The sequence below is a fragment of the Galeopterus variegatus genome, unplaced genomic scaffold, assembly GCF_000696425.1.
Source record: "Galeopterus variegatus unplaced genomic scaffold, G_variegatus-3.0.2 Scaffold2586, whole genome shotgun sequence".
Lineage (NCBI taxonomy): Eukaryota > Metazoa > Chordata > Mammalia > Dermoptera > Cynocephalidae > Galeopterus > Galeopterus variegatus.
Genome location: NW_007728697.1, coordinates 99,368 through 116,365, shown reverse-complemented (window position 1 = coordinate 116,365; position 16,998 = coordinate 99,368). Strand labels below are relative to the sequence as shown.

The window sequence follows — 16,998 nt, the reverse complement described above, 5'->3', positions numbered from 1 at the left end:
ATTCCCTTACTTACCCATCTTCTTCAGTCACTGCAGGCACATCCTGGTGCTACACATGTCACATACAGAGCTGACTTCCATCTGTCTTAATGCTTTTTGTTTCATTCTCCTTTCCTAACATGAAACGCTGTAGAGTCATAAATTTCAGTGTTCGTTGGTGCTCTCTACCTAGTTTTTTCTATTCAAAATAATGACTATGGTTTTCTATTACTCACTCAGTGAACCACAAATACTTGTTCAACATTAAGCATCACTGTTTTAAGAGGTGGCTTAATTCAAACCTATTTTCATATAGAAAATATGAAAATAAAGCACTTTTTTGCTCAGGCTTGTATTTTCTTCATGCTTTATTATTTGACTTTGAAGAAAAGTTCATGTTCAAGAAATAGTAATACACATCTCATTGTAAACAGTTCTATAATTATGAATCTATAGGTGGAGTTAATGAGTTAAGAGCAGGGAGCATTAAAAATTGTGAAAATGTTTCTATTCACTAAAAAAAAAAGATTCAACAACATATAGTGAAATATTTAATGGAAAATGTTCCAGACTGAGTGTCAGAAGACATAAGTTGGAGCTCCATTTGTTCCAGTTACCAACTCTCTAAAGGCATTCCTCTTCCCCTCAATAGGTAACTCCCATATTTTCTTCCAGCTGTCCATTTCCAACCAGAGGTAAACAGCTGTATCTTTAAGATGGTGCGTAAATGGTGCCCATATCAGTTCTGCTCACATCCTATTGGTCAGAACTGCTCTGCATGTCCACACCTAGCTGCAAGAGAGGCTGATCAATAGAATAACCATGTGTCTGTTTAAAATGTGAGGCCACTGTTATTATAAGGAATAGGAAGGAAATTGATACTTGAAGACAATCAGCAATCTTGGCTATAGAAGGAATGTCTATACTTAAAATTGGCTGGCAGAACATTAGTCAACTTCTGAATAGATGCTTCTAATGACAGTGAGTTTGGCACTTTTTGGATAACTCCAATTATTAGCAATTAAAAAAAAAATAGCGAGTGATCATAAAGGCCTCTTCAGCCCTAAGGAGACACATGAACAAAATCTCTCCTGTTTCTTCAGCTGTTTCTTACCTGCCATGATTCATGGGCCTACTTCTGTTCTAGTCATATTCCCTTCCTGTGACAAGCTATAATTACATCAGTGCTCCTCTTGAGATATCTACCTAGGTTTATAGTTATAAAAACCTGGTATGATCAAAGTATAGATTGGAATTATTATACTTTGTTGGACAATGTGGTTAGTTTCATATAGATAAACCTTTCTCTTACTGAGAAATCTTCCTTGCAGGTTCTGTTGATTTTTTAATCTAGTCGAAGGACATTTTACTTGGAATGGTGAACAAAATTTTCAGTAAGCTTAAATTCTGATGGGGAGACTGACAATGAGTTAATTTACAAGTAAATATGTGCTATAAATTTAGGTAGTGAAAATATTTTGATCCTTGGCTCTACTAAATTATGTTTTTGTTTCTAAGAGTTCAAAATATTTTGGTTACCAAATAGAGTTTATCTATTATGTATTAACCTTACATCAATGTCTACAATGATTCTGAATGTTTAAAATTCCAGGAAGGTAAACTGTACAGCCAAGTTTTTACCATACAGAATAAAGGCACATTGATTGTTGAGTGAAATAGAAACAGAAAGTGGTTTAAAAGGAGGAATGGTGAAGTGAAAGAAGACTTTAACTTGCTGCTCTTTATGTCATTTTTCCATACAGAATAAAGGCACATTGATTGTTGAGTGAAATAGAAACAGAAAGTGTTTTAAAAGGAGGAATGGTGAAGTGAAAGAAGACTTTAACTTGCTGCTCTTTATGTCATTTTTTAAAATTAGTCACTTTTCCATTATTCTTTTCATTTTTTCTTTTTTCTCAATTAAGATTATGGGTGTCTGATTAAAAAAGCAGCTCTATGAGATGCCCTTGTTAAAATTCCTATTTCTCAGTGTCTTCAATTAAACAAACTCCTTACTGAGTGCCTACAATGTATGAGAAATTTTATTATTACTGTGGCTATGCAAGTTGAATAAAATAATTCTTGCTCTCAAGATATTGCAATTCTAACAATGGAAGGACAACAACTGCACAAGTAAAATACAAGAATGCTTTAAATGTGATGATTATTTTCATTATTAATGATGATGCCCATTCTATGTCCTCCTCTAAAGAAGCAGACAATTTGCCATAAAACTTGGGAAAGGAGTTTTGTGACATCTGTACTTAGGCAAATAGTGACTAGGAAATTATTCTATTAAGAAAAAAACAAAATTATGCCAGATAAATCCCCAAAAGAAAGGACTCAGAGGTGAGAGAGGGGAGACCAAGAGAGGAGGTATGTGAAGAAAAAGACTCAATATGATTTTCTAGCATTTTTAACTTTTAAAATTTAACTTGTATTTTTATCAAAATTTATACACACACTTAGTTTTAAAAAAACAGCAGTCCCCTGCCCACTCCTTTCCCCAGGAAAATTTTCCTCCTCAAAGTAACCACCTTCACCCTCTTTAGATGCCTCTCCTGGTGTTCATTTCTGTATTTCTGAATGATATACATATACTGTTCTATCTTGATTTTTTAAATTTAGACATCATCTAGTATCTTCCTATGACAGAAGATGAATATTTAGCTCCTTATTCTCCCTTCTCAACAATCTCTTTATTTTGTTTAATCAACATTCAGAGATTGCTTCATTATGACTGCATAAACCTGTTTTCAGAGCTAAGCCATATAATATACTTTGATTTTATTTCCTTTGTTGAAAAAATTGTCTTCGCTCGGCTTTCTAGAAATACCTTAGATATTTCAGAGAAACAAAACTCTCCAATGGAGCTCTATCTGTCAGTTTTTCCCCCTACACTGGGGAACAGTCTCCAGGAGGATCAGAACTTCTGATCCTCCTGCTCTGGTTTGTGCCAGTCAATCAGTAGTTCTGATGTGCTGCTATATTCCAAGTCTCGCATCTGCAGCTGTACTGGGGATCTGCTTTGCCTGTCTCCTGGGTTAGATCCTCTATTTCCTGAATGCTATGTGTTCTCTTTTCTTGGTTTATTTGTGTATTTAGTAGAGCACGTGTTCCAGTAGCTTCTAAAAAAGAACGCAAGAAAAGAAGTAATTTTTTTCTGAGCATTTTGAGTGTCTGAAATTATCTTTACTGTCTAAAATTTTCTAAACACAAAGAGCAGTTTGAAATATTACTGTTATATGGAATTATTTTACTCACATATTCTAAATAATTGAACCATTGTTTTTTAGCAGTGTTGACTCAATTTCTTTTCTTTCTTTCTTTTCTTTTCTTTTTTGTTTGTTTTTTGGCCTTCCAGAAGTTTATGGAATTATTTTACTCACATATTCTAAATAATTGAACCATTGTTTTTTAGCAGTGTTGATTCAATTTCTTTTCTTTCTTTCTTTTCTTTTCTTTTTTGTTTGTTTTTTGGCCTTCCAGAAGTTTCTACCATCTCTTTATCCCTGGTTTCAGAAAAATATTATGATGATATGCTTTTTGTTAAATAATTGTTCTGGGCACTCAGTAAACCCTTTTGTCTATTCTTCAGTTCTTGGAAAATCTATAAAAGCACCTTTACAGCAGCATCTAAACTAGTTTTTGACCAAACAGCTGGACATCAAGCCTAGCCAAGTTGACACTTAAAATTATCACAAGCAGCCTTTCAAATAATGCCTGTGTTCACTGTAGCACTTAATTCCTACACCTGTTGAGTTCAAACCCTCTCTAGTTTAACTGCTAAAAAGAAAGCTTGCTGTCTCCTAAAATGTGAGAGGGATAACCTCCTGATTGAGAAAGGAATTAACTACACCTCACACCAAACCTTTCTTTCCAGAGTTATGCAACCTGAATTAATTAGCTTATTGTTAGGCTCTCCACTGAAAGTGTTTAGCTTTTTCTTGTAAACATCTGCCACTGGCTGCCATTTTCTCTTCTGTTTGGGGGGTTTTTTTTGTTTGTTTGTTTTCTCCCCTTTATTTTATTTTTGGGGATTTCAGGAGGGAACACTTGTTTAATCTACCATGTTTAGCTGAAAATGCTGCCCTAGTATTTTCTGGGCTGCAGTCTTTCCAGGACAAACCTTTGCAGCCATCCTTGACTTCTCTCTTTTTCCCACAATCCTTGTCTCATCTATCAAAATCAATCTGGCTGTTTNTCTCCTAAAATGTGAGAGGGATAACCTCCTGATTGAGAAAGGAATTAACTACACCTCACACCAAACCTTTCTTTCCAGAGTTATGCAACCTGAATTAATTAGCTTATTGTTAGGCTCTCCACTGAAAGTGTTTAGCTTTTTCTTGTAAACATCTGCCACTGGCTGCCATTTTCTCTTCTGTTTGGGGGGGGGGGGGTTTTGTTTGTTTGTTTTCTCCCCTTTATTTTGTTTTTGGGGATTTCAGGAGGGAACACTTGTTTAATCTACCATGTTTAGCTGAAAATGCTGCCCTAGTATTTTCTGGGCTGCAGTCTTTCCAGGACAAACCTTTGCAGCCATCCTTGACTTCTCTCTTTTTCCCACAATCCTTGTCTCATCTATCAAAATCAATCTGGCTGTTTCACCCTCAAATACATCCAGAATTTGACCACCACTCACCACTCTCACTTCTAACAATGTCCAAGCCACTTTCCTCTTTCTCCTGAACTGTCCAAATAGCCCGTCTAACGCCCCTCCTTCCCCTTTATTCTTCAGTCAGTTCTCAACATCAGCCAAAGTGATGCTGTTCAGACTTCAGCCAGATCCTGTCACTCGCCCTCCAATGGCTTTCCACCACAGTTAGTAAAAACAAAGCTGATGGGCTTGACTTGTGCACATGGTTTGTAATGTTCCTGATCCCTCTGACCTCATTTCCACAAGTCTTCACATGGTTTGTTTATCTCCAGCCAACAGGTCTCATTGCTGTTCATGGTTGTCCAACGCTCTATGCCAGACACGCAGAAGAACCTCCACGGTGGGCACTCCATGTATACTTACTGCTTAATAAATAATTCTGTTTTAAAAAGACCTCAATGGCATTCTCCTCTTTTTAAGCATGTGCATAGCAAAGGCCTGTGAATGTTCCTTTAATGGTGCTTAGGAAGGATGTGGTGTCCTACCAAGCAAAAAAGGAAAGAAAAGAGTGGCTTAAGTACCTAATGTAAGTTTTTTTTAACAAAAAAAGGGCATGGTAAACACATATGCATAGCATATAAAAGGGACAATTTGTGATTTGGGAATCTATTTTTAAATGTTGCATTCTTGCTTCAGAAATTCTACTTTGAATTTTGTTTTCTGATTTTATAGTCTCTTACAGTGAAACTTACACTGGAAAGAGAAAACTTATCCTAAAGTATCTCTATTATAAACAGATATTTTGCAGGAGCCAGCTCTGCAGTGTGCACAGTAAAAAGCACTGCTGCAGTCTGAAGCTTTCACTCCACTTCAAACACATCTGAGAGACCTAGATTATATACTACAGGGCGCAAACACCATGCTGGTGCATGTGAGAAGTGGGAAATTAAGGGAGAAGGGCAGGGTCGGGGGATGAATCAGCAAGCTAAGGACTTCTACTGCCTTTCACCTGTGATTGTAAATATTACTGGCCCGTACTAGACTACTGCACATAGATTCTTGTCCCACTTTCTTAAAAAACATTATTAAGGAAGGTGCATATAATGAAACCTCATGTATTATTAACCTAACCTTACTACGAATGTACAAGGAATAGGCTTAATTCAACTAAAATTTATAGGCAATTTGTTAAAGCAGCAGTGCACATTAGAAGGTACATTAGAGCCACATTGGTTTTAATATGCCATTCAATAACTTGAACAGAGGTTAAAAATGCTGCTTAACCTCCATTAAGTATTTTAAAAATGCTTTAATTTAAAATTATTTGGAGTGTGTGTACATATATGAATGTACACATACCCAGACTAATAAATGTAACACTAAATATGTTTTCCTGGTTATTTTTTTCAGTGCTGGATGACCTCATAACATTCAGCAGCAGGCACTTAATCAGAGGCCAGGCCAAGAAAGACGGGGAAGGATGTCGAGACATCCTGAGCCAGTGACCCACCCTTGTCCTTGAGAACTAGAGGCAGAGAGGGTTTATTGAGGACTCTGCAGCTTTGGGATAAAATAAAGGCTAATGTAGAATGCAAACAGCTTCCTGTGAAATGTTTTGTACTAATAGGTGAATTCCTATGCTTACCTCTGGTATTCACTTTTGGTTTTGTTTTATAATTCGCACAGACTATTAGAATGTAAAACAAAGTATCTTGTTTCATTAAGACGCACATCATAGTTGTTAAGTAATGAACTCATAATCTAGAACTGCATGCAAGACCCAGCAATGGAATTGGAATCAGATGGCTGATATTCCATTAAAAATCAGTGCGTCAAAATTGAGATCTGATTATGCCACAAGTCCTAGCATTTGGTGAAACATCTTTCTAGGTTAACATGGTTTTCACAAAGAAAATCGAGTCTCAGAATAAAAGCCTCTTCCTTGATAAATCGTCAGGAAAGAATCTTGTTGTAGGAAATGTGGACCACAACCTTAGTTACATCTTGAAAAAAAAAATAGTAAAAGACCCGACAAGTCATTATTTAAACTTTAATTTACAAAAATTCCACTTTCATAGAAATCTGCCTAATAATAATTACCATGATGATAATCAATAATATTTACTGAGTGTCTACTGTGTGCCAGGTCCTGCAAAAGGGCTTTACCCACAAAGTCCTATTTAATATGAGCATTATTTTTATTATGGAGGGGCCGGTATTATTCCCATTTTATAGCAGGGGGAATGGAATCTAATTCAGTAGAAGAGCCATTTGCAAATCGAGTCCATCTGACTCCAGAATCTGTACTCTGAAAGAGTGGAACTTTTTCTGAATAACTTAATATCTGTCTTAAACATTCACTTTATAAGTATTGGAGGGTGGGTTAAAACAGACATTGTTACAAGTGTTTGTAACCTCCCATTTCATTCCTATATCCATTTTTCAATAAACATCTATTGAATAAATTACTATGCACCAGGGACTGTGCTGGTATAAGATATGCAATCACAAATATATTAAGGCATTATGGTTTAGTAAGGGAAACTGACTCATATGTAAGTGTAACATAATGTGATAAATATAATATTATAAATTTATAATACAGAGAAGTAGTAAAAGGAAGGGATTAGTTAATTCTTGAAGGATCAAAGGCATGGAGAACTTAGTAGGAAAATTATTCCTTAGTTTGGTTTTAAAAGTAAATAGGAATTGTCATGGTACTCAAAGAGGGAGTAGCAGCCAGCCCAGAGAAAAAGAAAAAGAGCAGAACACTTAAAACATATCTAATTTAATTGAAAAAGTTTAAAAAGACTTTTTAATTGAAACATAATTAATTTTCCATATTTATAGGGTACAGAATTGACTATCAGTATTCATGAACAATATGTGATGATTGAACCGATGTTACTAGCATATTCATCATTACAGATTGTATTATTCTTTGTGTCTCTTACTAAATTTCTCCTAAACCTCCTCCCACTTCCCCCTTTCCCACCTCTAGTAACTATAGGTCTGTTCTCTTCTTCTGAAAGCTCAATGTTTTACTGTGGTCTTTTTTCCTTCTCTCTCTCTCTCTCTCTCTCTCTCTCTCTCTCTCTCTCTCTCAGCTCCCAATTATGAGCAAGGATACGAATGTTTTACTGTGGTCTTTTTTCCTTCTCTCTCTCTCTCTCTCTCTCTCTCTCTCTCTCTCAGCTCCCAATTATGAGCAAGGATACGCAGTATTTCTCTTTTTGTGTTTGGCTTATTTTACTTAATTTTCGCCAAGCTCATCCATGTTGCTGCAAATGGCAGAATTTCATTCTTTCTTATGGCAGAGTAGTATTCCTTTGTGTCTGTATACCACATTTTCCTTACCCAGTCATTCATTGATGAACATTTGGGTTAGTTCTGTATCTTATCTATTGCAAATCACCAAGATGAACTTGAAATGGCTTGTGATGAACATGGGAGTGCAAGTATCCCTTCAACATGATGAGTTCCAGTGGGATTGCTGGATCATATGGCAGTTCTATCTGTAGTTGTTTGAGGAAACTGCATACTGTTTCCCATATAGCTGTACTAATTTGCAGTCCCACTTACAGTGTATAAGAGTTCCCCTTTCTCCATATCCTCACCAGAATCTGTTATTCTCAGTCTTTTTGATAATAGCCAGCCTGACTGGGGTGAGATGATATCTCAATGTGGTTTTAATTTGCATTTCTGAGATGCTTAGTGATGTGGGGCATTTTTTCATGACTGTTGCCCATTTGTGTGTCTTCCTTTGAAAAATGTCTGTTTACCTCCTTTGCCCATTTTTTAATTGGATTATTTGGTTTTTCATTTGTTTACTGTCTTTTTTGAGTTCCTTGTATATTCTGGATATTAATACCTTGTCAATGCATAGTTTGCAAATATTTTCGCCCACTCTGTAGGTTGTCTTTTCACTCTGTTGATTGTTTCCTTTGCTGCACAGAAGTTTTTTAGTTTGATATAATCTCATTTATTTATTTTTTCTTTTGTTGTTTGTGTTCTTGAAGTCTTATTCATAAAGTCTTTGTCCAGTCCCACAAGTGTTTCCCTATGTTTTCTTCCAGGAGTTTTATAGTTTCATGTCTTATACATAAGTCTCTAATTCATTTTGAGTTTATTTTGGTATATGGCAAGAGGTATGGGTCTAGTTTCATTCTTCTGTACATGGATATCCAGTTTTCCCAGCACCATTTACTGAAGCAGTCCTTTCCCCAGTGTTTGTTCTTTGTGCCTCTGTCGAAGATCAGTTGACTGTAAGCATATGAGTTGATTTCTGGGTTCTCTATTCTGTTCCATTGGTCTGAATATCTGTTTTTATGCCAGTACCATGCTCTTTTAATTAATATATCTTTGTAGTATAATTTGAAGTCAAGTAGTGTAATGCTTCATGTTTTTTTGCTCAGGATTACTTTAGCTATTCAGTGTCTTTTGTTGTTCCATATGAATGTTAGGACTGTTTTTTCTATTTCTGTGAAGATTTTCATTGGTATTTTGATGGGGATTGCATTGAATATATAGGTCACTTTGGGTACTGTTGACATTTTATGTTGATGTTAATTCTTCCAATCCAGGAGCACAGGTTATCTTTCCATTTTTTTATATCCTCTTTAATTTTTTTCAACACTGATTTGTAGTTCTTGTTGTAGAGACCTTTCACCTCCTTGGTTAAATCAATTCCAGGTAGTTTATTCTTTTTCTAGCTATTGTAGATGGGCTTTCTTTAAAATTTTTTTAAACAAAAGAAATTATACCTTGGGATGAATAATATTAATATTTATGTATTAATTTACTGACATTTGCTTAATTCTATGAATAATAATTTAAGCATTATTTTTATGTAAAACCACTGAATGGAGGAAATTATTGTTTTAATTTGGAAATTACCATTATCAACTACACTTCATTCTGAAAATTTGTAAAACCATTACTAAGATAGTCTTTTGTTGCATGGTATAGGTGAGCCACAAATTAATCCCTAGCCTCTTCTCATACTATTATGTCCATTTTCTGCCTTGAGGTGAGTGAGTTTAATCTAAATGGCTTTAATTAGTGCTTAGCCTCAGCATTGCCCTCCTTTTCTGAAAAAAGCCTAGAGGTTAAACTTGTTTTCTCTTTCCCATTTGAAGACCTTAGTAAAGCTTAGTTGTTCATGGTCCTCAGGAGGGGCATTGCTAGAAAATGGGCTCTTCTTTTATGCCCAGGACAGGTACTTTGCTGTGCAAATAGCCACTACAGGAGATAATACTAGTTGCCTTGTTAATAACTTTGAACTCTATGAATTCTGTAAGCCTTTTCCCAGGTAAAGCAACATGGTTTTATGATATGGGTGATTCTTGGCTTTAGCTGGATGGTACATTGTTTCCCACTTGAGACTTTCTCTTTTGGGATGTTGGTTAGCTGAAATAAAACTGTAGAAAATAATAAACTTTAGAGGGCTGATATGTGCTATACAATGTGAACTCTCGGCACTACATAATGCAAGGTAATAACATTGTCCCAATGACCTTGCTTAAGAATGTGGTACAAAACCACTCATGGAAAGAAATCTCAAAAAGATCAGTTTAAATGATACAGATATGAAGATGTAAAACATGAAGTGGAGCTAATGGAGGGAGATCAGAAATGTATTGAGTTAAAAGAAATTAAGGTCAGTTATCTTTAAGCTACACTCAGGAGCTGAAGTTTAAGCAGGAGTGAAGGGAAAATGCTGTTTCCTATAGTTGTAAGTAATAAAAGGAGAGGTAATGGTCTAGAATTAGGCACATTCAGGTAAGGCAAGACTTAATCTTTGAGCAGGAAGTTACCTGAGTCATCTTAATTAGAACTGCTTAAAAATAGGACATCTTAAATACTGGTGGGATTAACCTTTATAATTATGCTCCTAAGAGGAGGAGGGGCATTAACCCCGAGGCGAATCCCAATGTGGTCTTTTCCTGAAAGCCCTGCCTCTACTTTCAGCTTCCCTCGGTGTTGTAACACCTTTTTTGTGTTTCTCTGCTTGTATTTCTGATTTGTCTATGGCATTCTTTACTTTCTAAAACTTGGACTACCCAATCTTCTGCACCAAAATGTGTCCCCTTCTATTTACAGAGTTATCTAATAAGTCATTTCTTGTGAAAATAATCCTTAATTGTTACAGAATTCTCTATGGCTCCAAGCTATCACAATAAGTCCGAATTAATTCTACTTTCTAAGTATCTGTGCTAATGGGTAATTTATCCAAATTGGAGAGCTGTGAGTACACTCATGAAGCCATCATCATGAATTCAAAGACCTAGGTACTTTCACTGGAAGAAAAATATAAAGAATTACAACCACAGTGGTCTTAATCCAAAATAGAGGCCTTCTAAATTTGTGACTTTTTCACATGGTGAATCAGATACGAGAATATATATTAATAAGTATGGCCGTACCCTATTTCTGGAAATAAATATAAGGCAAGTTGCTATCAGGGGATGCAAAGAAGCAAATGGCATAGTCTATCTGTAAATTACTGTAAAAAATGACAGTATTTGTCAATTCCTTTCAATTGAATGGCACAAGTTTTGAGCTCCTTCCTTTGCCTCTCACTGAGCACAATGTTTTCTCTTTTACTGCTCTTGAAGCTTTCTAAGAGAGAATACACAGGGCCTAGGAAAAGGAAAACAAGCTAATTGTTGGTGACTATGAAAGAATGGCTGTTTTCAACTAGAGCCTCAAGTGAGTTTTAAAGTATCCTAGTTACTTTTTATTTTTTTTAGAATAGATGACATAGATAATACAGAATGGATTCATTTTGCCTTTTTTCTCTCTTTCAATGTCACTGATATTTAATATACCTTAAATTAGCAATCATGACAATTGTACAATTCATTTTCATTCACCATAACTTTATTAGGATCTTTCCATGATCCCTCTCTCCCCTTGTTTTAATAAAATTCCTTGTAGGACTTTGCATGTGCTTGTGTGTGTATGTGTGTATATGCAGATATATGTACATTGCATGTACACACACGCCCACACACATGTCACACAACACCAAGAAGCATTCCTCCCTCATATGCTGACTTCCACCTTCTAGGTTAAATAAATTTTAAGTAACTCGAATATATATTTTTAATCATATTTGTATTACTTTTTGGCTATAAGAAAGAAATATCAGTTTTAGAATTAATCTAAAATCTTTGTTATGTGATTTATGTGGCTTTTCTTGGTATCTCACTTGTGGGACTCACTGCATATTTAATAATGTGGCTCATGTTTATTAATTCATCAGATGTTTATGAAGTGCCTAATATGTGCCAAGCACTGTCCTGGGTACTGGGGAGACAATGATGAATTAAGCAAATGAAATTCCTGCCCTCATGGAGGTGATGATCTGGGCGAAATGAGATTGATTATAATTTTCAAGAGCACTCAAGAAAATAGACAGGAAGCTGTGAATCTGTAACAGGCAGACTTAAACTGGCCCAGGGAAAGTTACTCAAGGAAGTTGCAGAGTACAGGAGTGAGCTAAGCAGAGAGGTGGGTCAAAACCATTGCAGCAGACACAACAGCCAGCAAAAAGGCCTTTAGGTCTCAAGAACAGGAAGAAGCGGCTGGAGTGGACTGAGCTGGGAATGAGTGGTGAGCTGGAGCTAGAAAGGTAGGTGGGACCTGACTAGGATTGAAGGCTGTGTTAGGGATTTGAATTTTTTTCCTGAGGGGAATAGGAAGTCATCCAGTAGTTTTAAATAGAGGAATGAGATGTTTAAACTGTACTTTGAAAAGGGTTGTTTTCAGCTACACTATGAAGAAGAGATTGGTGGGGGGGGGGGTGAGGGGGACGGCAAGAGGAACGCTATTAGATGTGAGCTCTGGAGCTGAGCCACCTAGGTTTGAACCAGAGTTCTACTCTTTGTTAACTTTTCTAATGTCCAGTTTTCTAATCTACATAATGGACATAAAAATACCTGCATTATTCATGTTGCTGTATGAGAACTAAGTGATGCAATAAGTAAAAATCCCCTCTTGCAGCATCTGGTACATAGTGTTAGCTATGAAAAAGTTGGTGGTGACTTTAACTAGGGGGGAGGTGGAGGTAGGGATGGAGAGCAGAAAGTTTCAATATCCTAGGAAGCAAATGTCCACAGGACCTGGTAACCAGCAAAATGTAGGAGGTGAGGGAAGGAGGACTCAAGGGTTGCTGGTTTTAGCAAAAAAATGAGGACTTTCACTTAAATCTAAATTTCAGATAATTGTTTTTAGTATAAGCAAACATTGCACGGGACACACTTTTACTAAAAAGAGCACTGTTTATCAGAAATTCAGCTGTAGCTGGGTTATAGGTTAAGCAACTGAATAGATGGTGGTGCTGTTTGCTGAAATGGATATTAGAGGAGAACCAATGTTTAGTGGAAAGGTCATGCAGTAGGTTTTAAATACACTGAATTTTAGGTGTCTGGGAGACAACCAAGTGCAGTGTAAGCTACTTCCTCAGTCTGTCTTTGGGTGTAATTGACACATTAGTTAAGAACAGCTATAAGCACATTTGTAATGGGAAGTAGGCAGTGCCTTGATAAAGTGTTCTGTTTTTCTATGTAATCAAAATATTATCTTTTTAAGAGAAGACTGGATAAAAAGCATATATAAAACTTGTAATTTCTTTGTTTCCAGGTTTTTATATTTCTCCTGGCAATGCCACTGGCTGCCTGCCATGTTCATGCCATACAACTGGTGCAGTTAGTCACGTCTGTAATAGCCTAACAGGTCAGTGCACTTGCCAAGATGCTTCCACTGCTGGGCAAGGTTGTGACCGATGTAAAGATCATTACTTTGGATTTGATCCTCAGACTGGAAGGTAAATCTTCATAAGAATTAATAATTAAGTATTTCATTTCTTTACATATGCTATTACTTTTTCTTTACTAACAGTATTTTTTTACAACCTCAAAGTACTATTTTCTGTAAAATGTGTCCTTTTATCGATGCATTTTTGATTCTTTGATAGCTTCATTTATTGAACATAATGGCAATCATGGAGTATTTCCTAGAATGGGGTGCTCTGTGTTGATATATGTGCCCTGTACTAGGGTATGGGAATATTGAATGAGATAAAATCATTTTTGGCTAAAAAAAAGCTTGCAATGGAAGTGGAGAAAGAAGATAAAGAGATATCTGTAAGAGAAAATATGTGTGTGCGCACACACACACACTAGGGTATGGGAATATTGAATGAGATAAAATCATTTTTGGCTAAAAAAAAGCTTGCAATGGATGTGGAGAAAGAAGGTAAAGAGATATCTGTAAGAGAAAATATGTGTGTGCGCACACACATACACACACACACACATACACACATATAAGGGTTAGGTTAGCTAGCATACATATATATGCTTTGTTCTACATGGCCCCTGAATTTATTGCTTATTTATTTATCAGTTTATTACATCCATTTATATTTATCTTGCCTTTCTAATTTTAGTTTGAAGACTGGCAGATGAGAAACATATCTTTATATAACTCGATATGATGATTTTTTTCAGTGTGTAAAATACATTCTGTAAGTAAATTAATCACTTTTTGAAGTTACACTGTCTTTAATATTTTACTTCATATTTCCTGCATATCTGTGGAGATCTGCCTTCATTCATTTGTGTTCATTGGTATATTTTTGATGATGTGCTATAATGCCAATTCCATTTATATGGGGTGTGTGTATGTGTGTGTGTGTGCATGTGTGTGTGTGTGTTTGGTCAGATTATGAGCTCATCTGGAGTTTGGACTATATCTATGAATTCTTTGGTGTTCCTATCCACAAGCAACTAGCATTGTGTGCTGAGCTCAAGATGTACAGTAAAATCAGTAAAATCAGTTACTCAGTATGTGTGTGTGTGTGTGTGTGTAAATATAATTGCTTATTACTCAAGAGTTTGAGATGACTGGGCTCCATTAAACTTATTGCCCTGCTGCCTGCCTTTTGGCTACTATGATGTGGACACTGTGACAAGGTAGTTACTGGAAAAGGGCTCAGACTAGTTCATTCTTTCTTTTAAAATTCGATTTGATTTTAACAACTTCAGAAAGAATATTTAAGTAATTTATTAAAATAATTTTTGTTCTTATTATATATATATGAGAGGTCTTCAAAAAGTTCATGGAATGATTTGTATTATCTTTTAGTTCAATTTTTCCACAAACTTTTTGAAGTTCCCATGTGTGTATATGCGTAAATATATATGTATACATACATACATGCGCAGTCCATGATGCTCTACATTATTATGGTATGTTTCATACTACCATAGAAATAATACCTTGGTAGTCTAAGAGCATTACTACTCTTTTCTACGAAGGCTAAATCACTCTGAATGAGTATAGAAAGCACACAGTACAATGAATGTTAAATAGAAAGTACTGTCAGGATTTTGATAAAATTACAGCCAGTTATTACACAGACTGCCTTCTCTATACATATGTTTTATTAAAGTGACATTCCACAAATTCCCCAATTGGATCTCTAGGGTTCATTTATTTCACTCCTGGCAACCTCTACTCTTTAGATTTTCTGTCCCTTGAAAAGGTGTGAGCACACTTACTTACCAAGAGAAAAATATTGTCTCCAATCCACTCTCCTCATTGGAACACTCATGCCCATCAATGACATTTTGTGACAATCTCTTACCCATTTTTCTTCTACTGATCCTGCTTGCTATTACTTCCTGGGATTATCACCAAAGCCCTGCTAAATGACCAAGACTTTCTCAGCTTTCTCACCTAACTTTCTTTCTTTAAGTGAAACCTGATTCCCTTCATTACACCACTTCATCCACCCTTCAGTGTTCTTAAGTTCAAGGCTGACCTTCATGCCATTCTGTCTCTCCCATTTTCTAGCGTCTCACTCCCCACCTCAGTGTTATCCAGGACCAAGTCTTGCTTCCAGAGTAATGTTCTTCCACCTATCACTCTGCAGTAGGTCTGGCTAGCCTGGAATTGGATTCCTTGGTTAAAAGGTGGGTTGGAATGTTTGCCTAAATTGACGAGAAATAGGAAGAGCCAAAAAAGGAGGTGTAAGCTACATTAGAAGGATCTGAGGTTAAAATAAAAATCAGCAGGTTCAGTCACATAAGAGGGATGAGGACAGGTCTTGGAGTCTTGGAGATAGAGCCAAAGTGTGAGGTTCTGGGTAAATTTCTAAAGAATGAAAGATCCAGAATAAATGTGGGTTCAAAGTAAAGCTATTCATGGCAAGTTTTACATAAATAAAATCGGATGTCTTTACATATAATGGCTCACAAATATTAATTCAGAGAGGGAACTACCTTTTGAAGTTTCCAAATTGTTCTTTGAAATGATAACACTTTTCTTCCATCCTCATTGATCTTATCTTTAGGACTTTTAGGATTTCATTCATTGAGTACCTTATCAGAGGGATGGCATTTTTTTCTTTCTTCTTCCTAACCCCTGCCATTGTCTTGAATTACTCTGACTCCTACAGATACAGTTCTTTGGCCTCTTCAGTCATTCAGTTCCCCCTCCAGCAACTCATTGTTATGTCTACACCCTGGATTTTGTGATCATTTGCGATTTCTCTACTTCTCAAATCTTCCTAATCCCAGAAATGCTACTCTATGAACATAGTATATCTTTCCAGTTCCTCTATCTGTAAACCCTCACCTAATCTGCTTCTTAACTTCCCTTAATCTCTAGTCCACTATCCCTACCTGGTCCTCTTTGATCAACTTTCTGTACCTTCACTGTCTCCTGCTCCTAGTCTGGGGCAAAACTATTTTAATTTTGACTCTTGAGTAGCCTGATGAAGACCTCTCCCTCCTGCAGTACCGTGGCTCAGCTCTGGGGATTATCGCCCTGCTTGTGCCCTGAGCCTATGAGAAGTGGAGACAGAGTGTACCTGTGCTGCCAGGTGTACATGCCAGGTGTGTACTTCCCATCACCTCACTTTCCCTCCCCCTTCATGCTACCGTAAGTCTCTTCAATGTCAGTTTCCTGCCTTTGCCCTTGTAGCTAATCGAGCGCTCTCATAGAACCAGACATCAACATCTCCAGATTATCTCCACTGCTTATTTGTCGACGTTGTCATACATTCTCAATTTTTCATCTAGTCTTAGAAGAAAATAACATATATTTTTTTCCAAAACTAACCTGTTGCCTGCTTGTGATGGGATCCCCTCCTACTTTTCTCCTCTTACTTCTGCTTTTTCTTCTCTTCATGCTCTTCTTCCTCTGAACTTTGGTCCATCAAATCCTCCCTTTATTTTAACTTAAATCTGTCTCCATTGGATATATAATAAATGTCTACAAATATGCTCTTCATGGCCATCCTAAAAACCCCTTCCCTTGGTCCTGCCGAGCACACAGAGTGGGGAGGGGCCCGGCAAAAGGAGGTGGAATCTCAGAAATAAATTAAGAAAGAAAGAACAATTACACATCCA

The 16,998-nt window shown here is 36.4% G+C and overlaps 1 protein-coding gene across 1 annotated transcript in view; it reads left to right on the top strand.

Annotated features, from left to right (window-relative positions):
• Window positions 1-16,998, top strand: part of LOC103598363 (usherin-like) — a 195,774-nt gene that overhangs the window by 116,088 nt on the left and 62,688 nt on the right. The window contains exon 11 of the mRNA XM_008582355.1: window positions 13,223-13,406. Within this exon, the coding sequence (XP_008580577.1) occupies window positions 13,223-13,406 (184 nt within the window). The remainder of the gene's footprint in view (window positions 1-13,222; window positions 13,407-16,998) is intronic.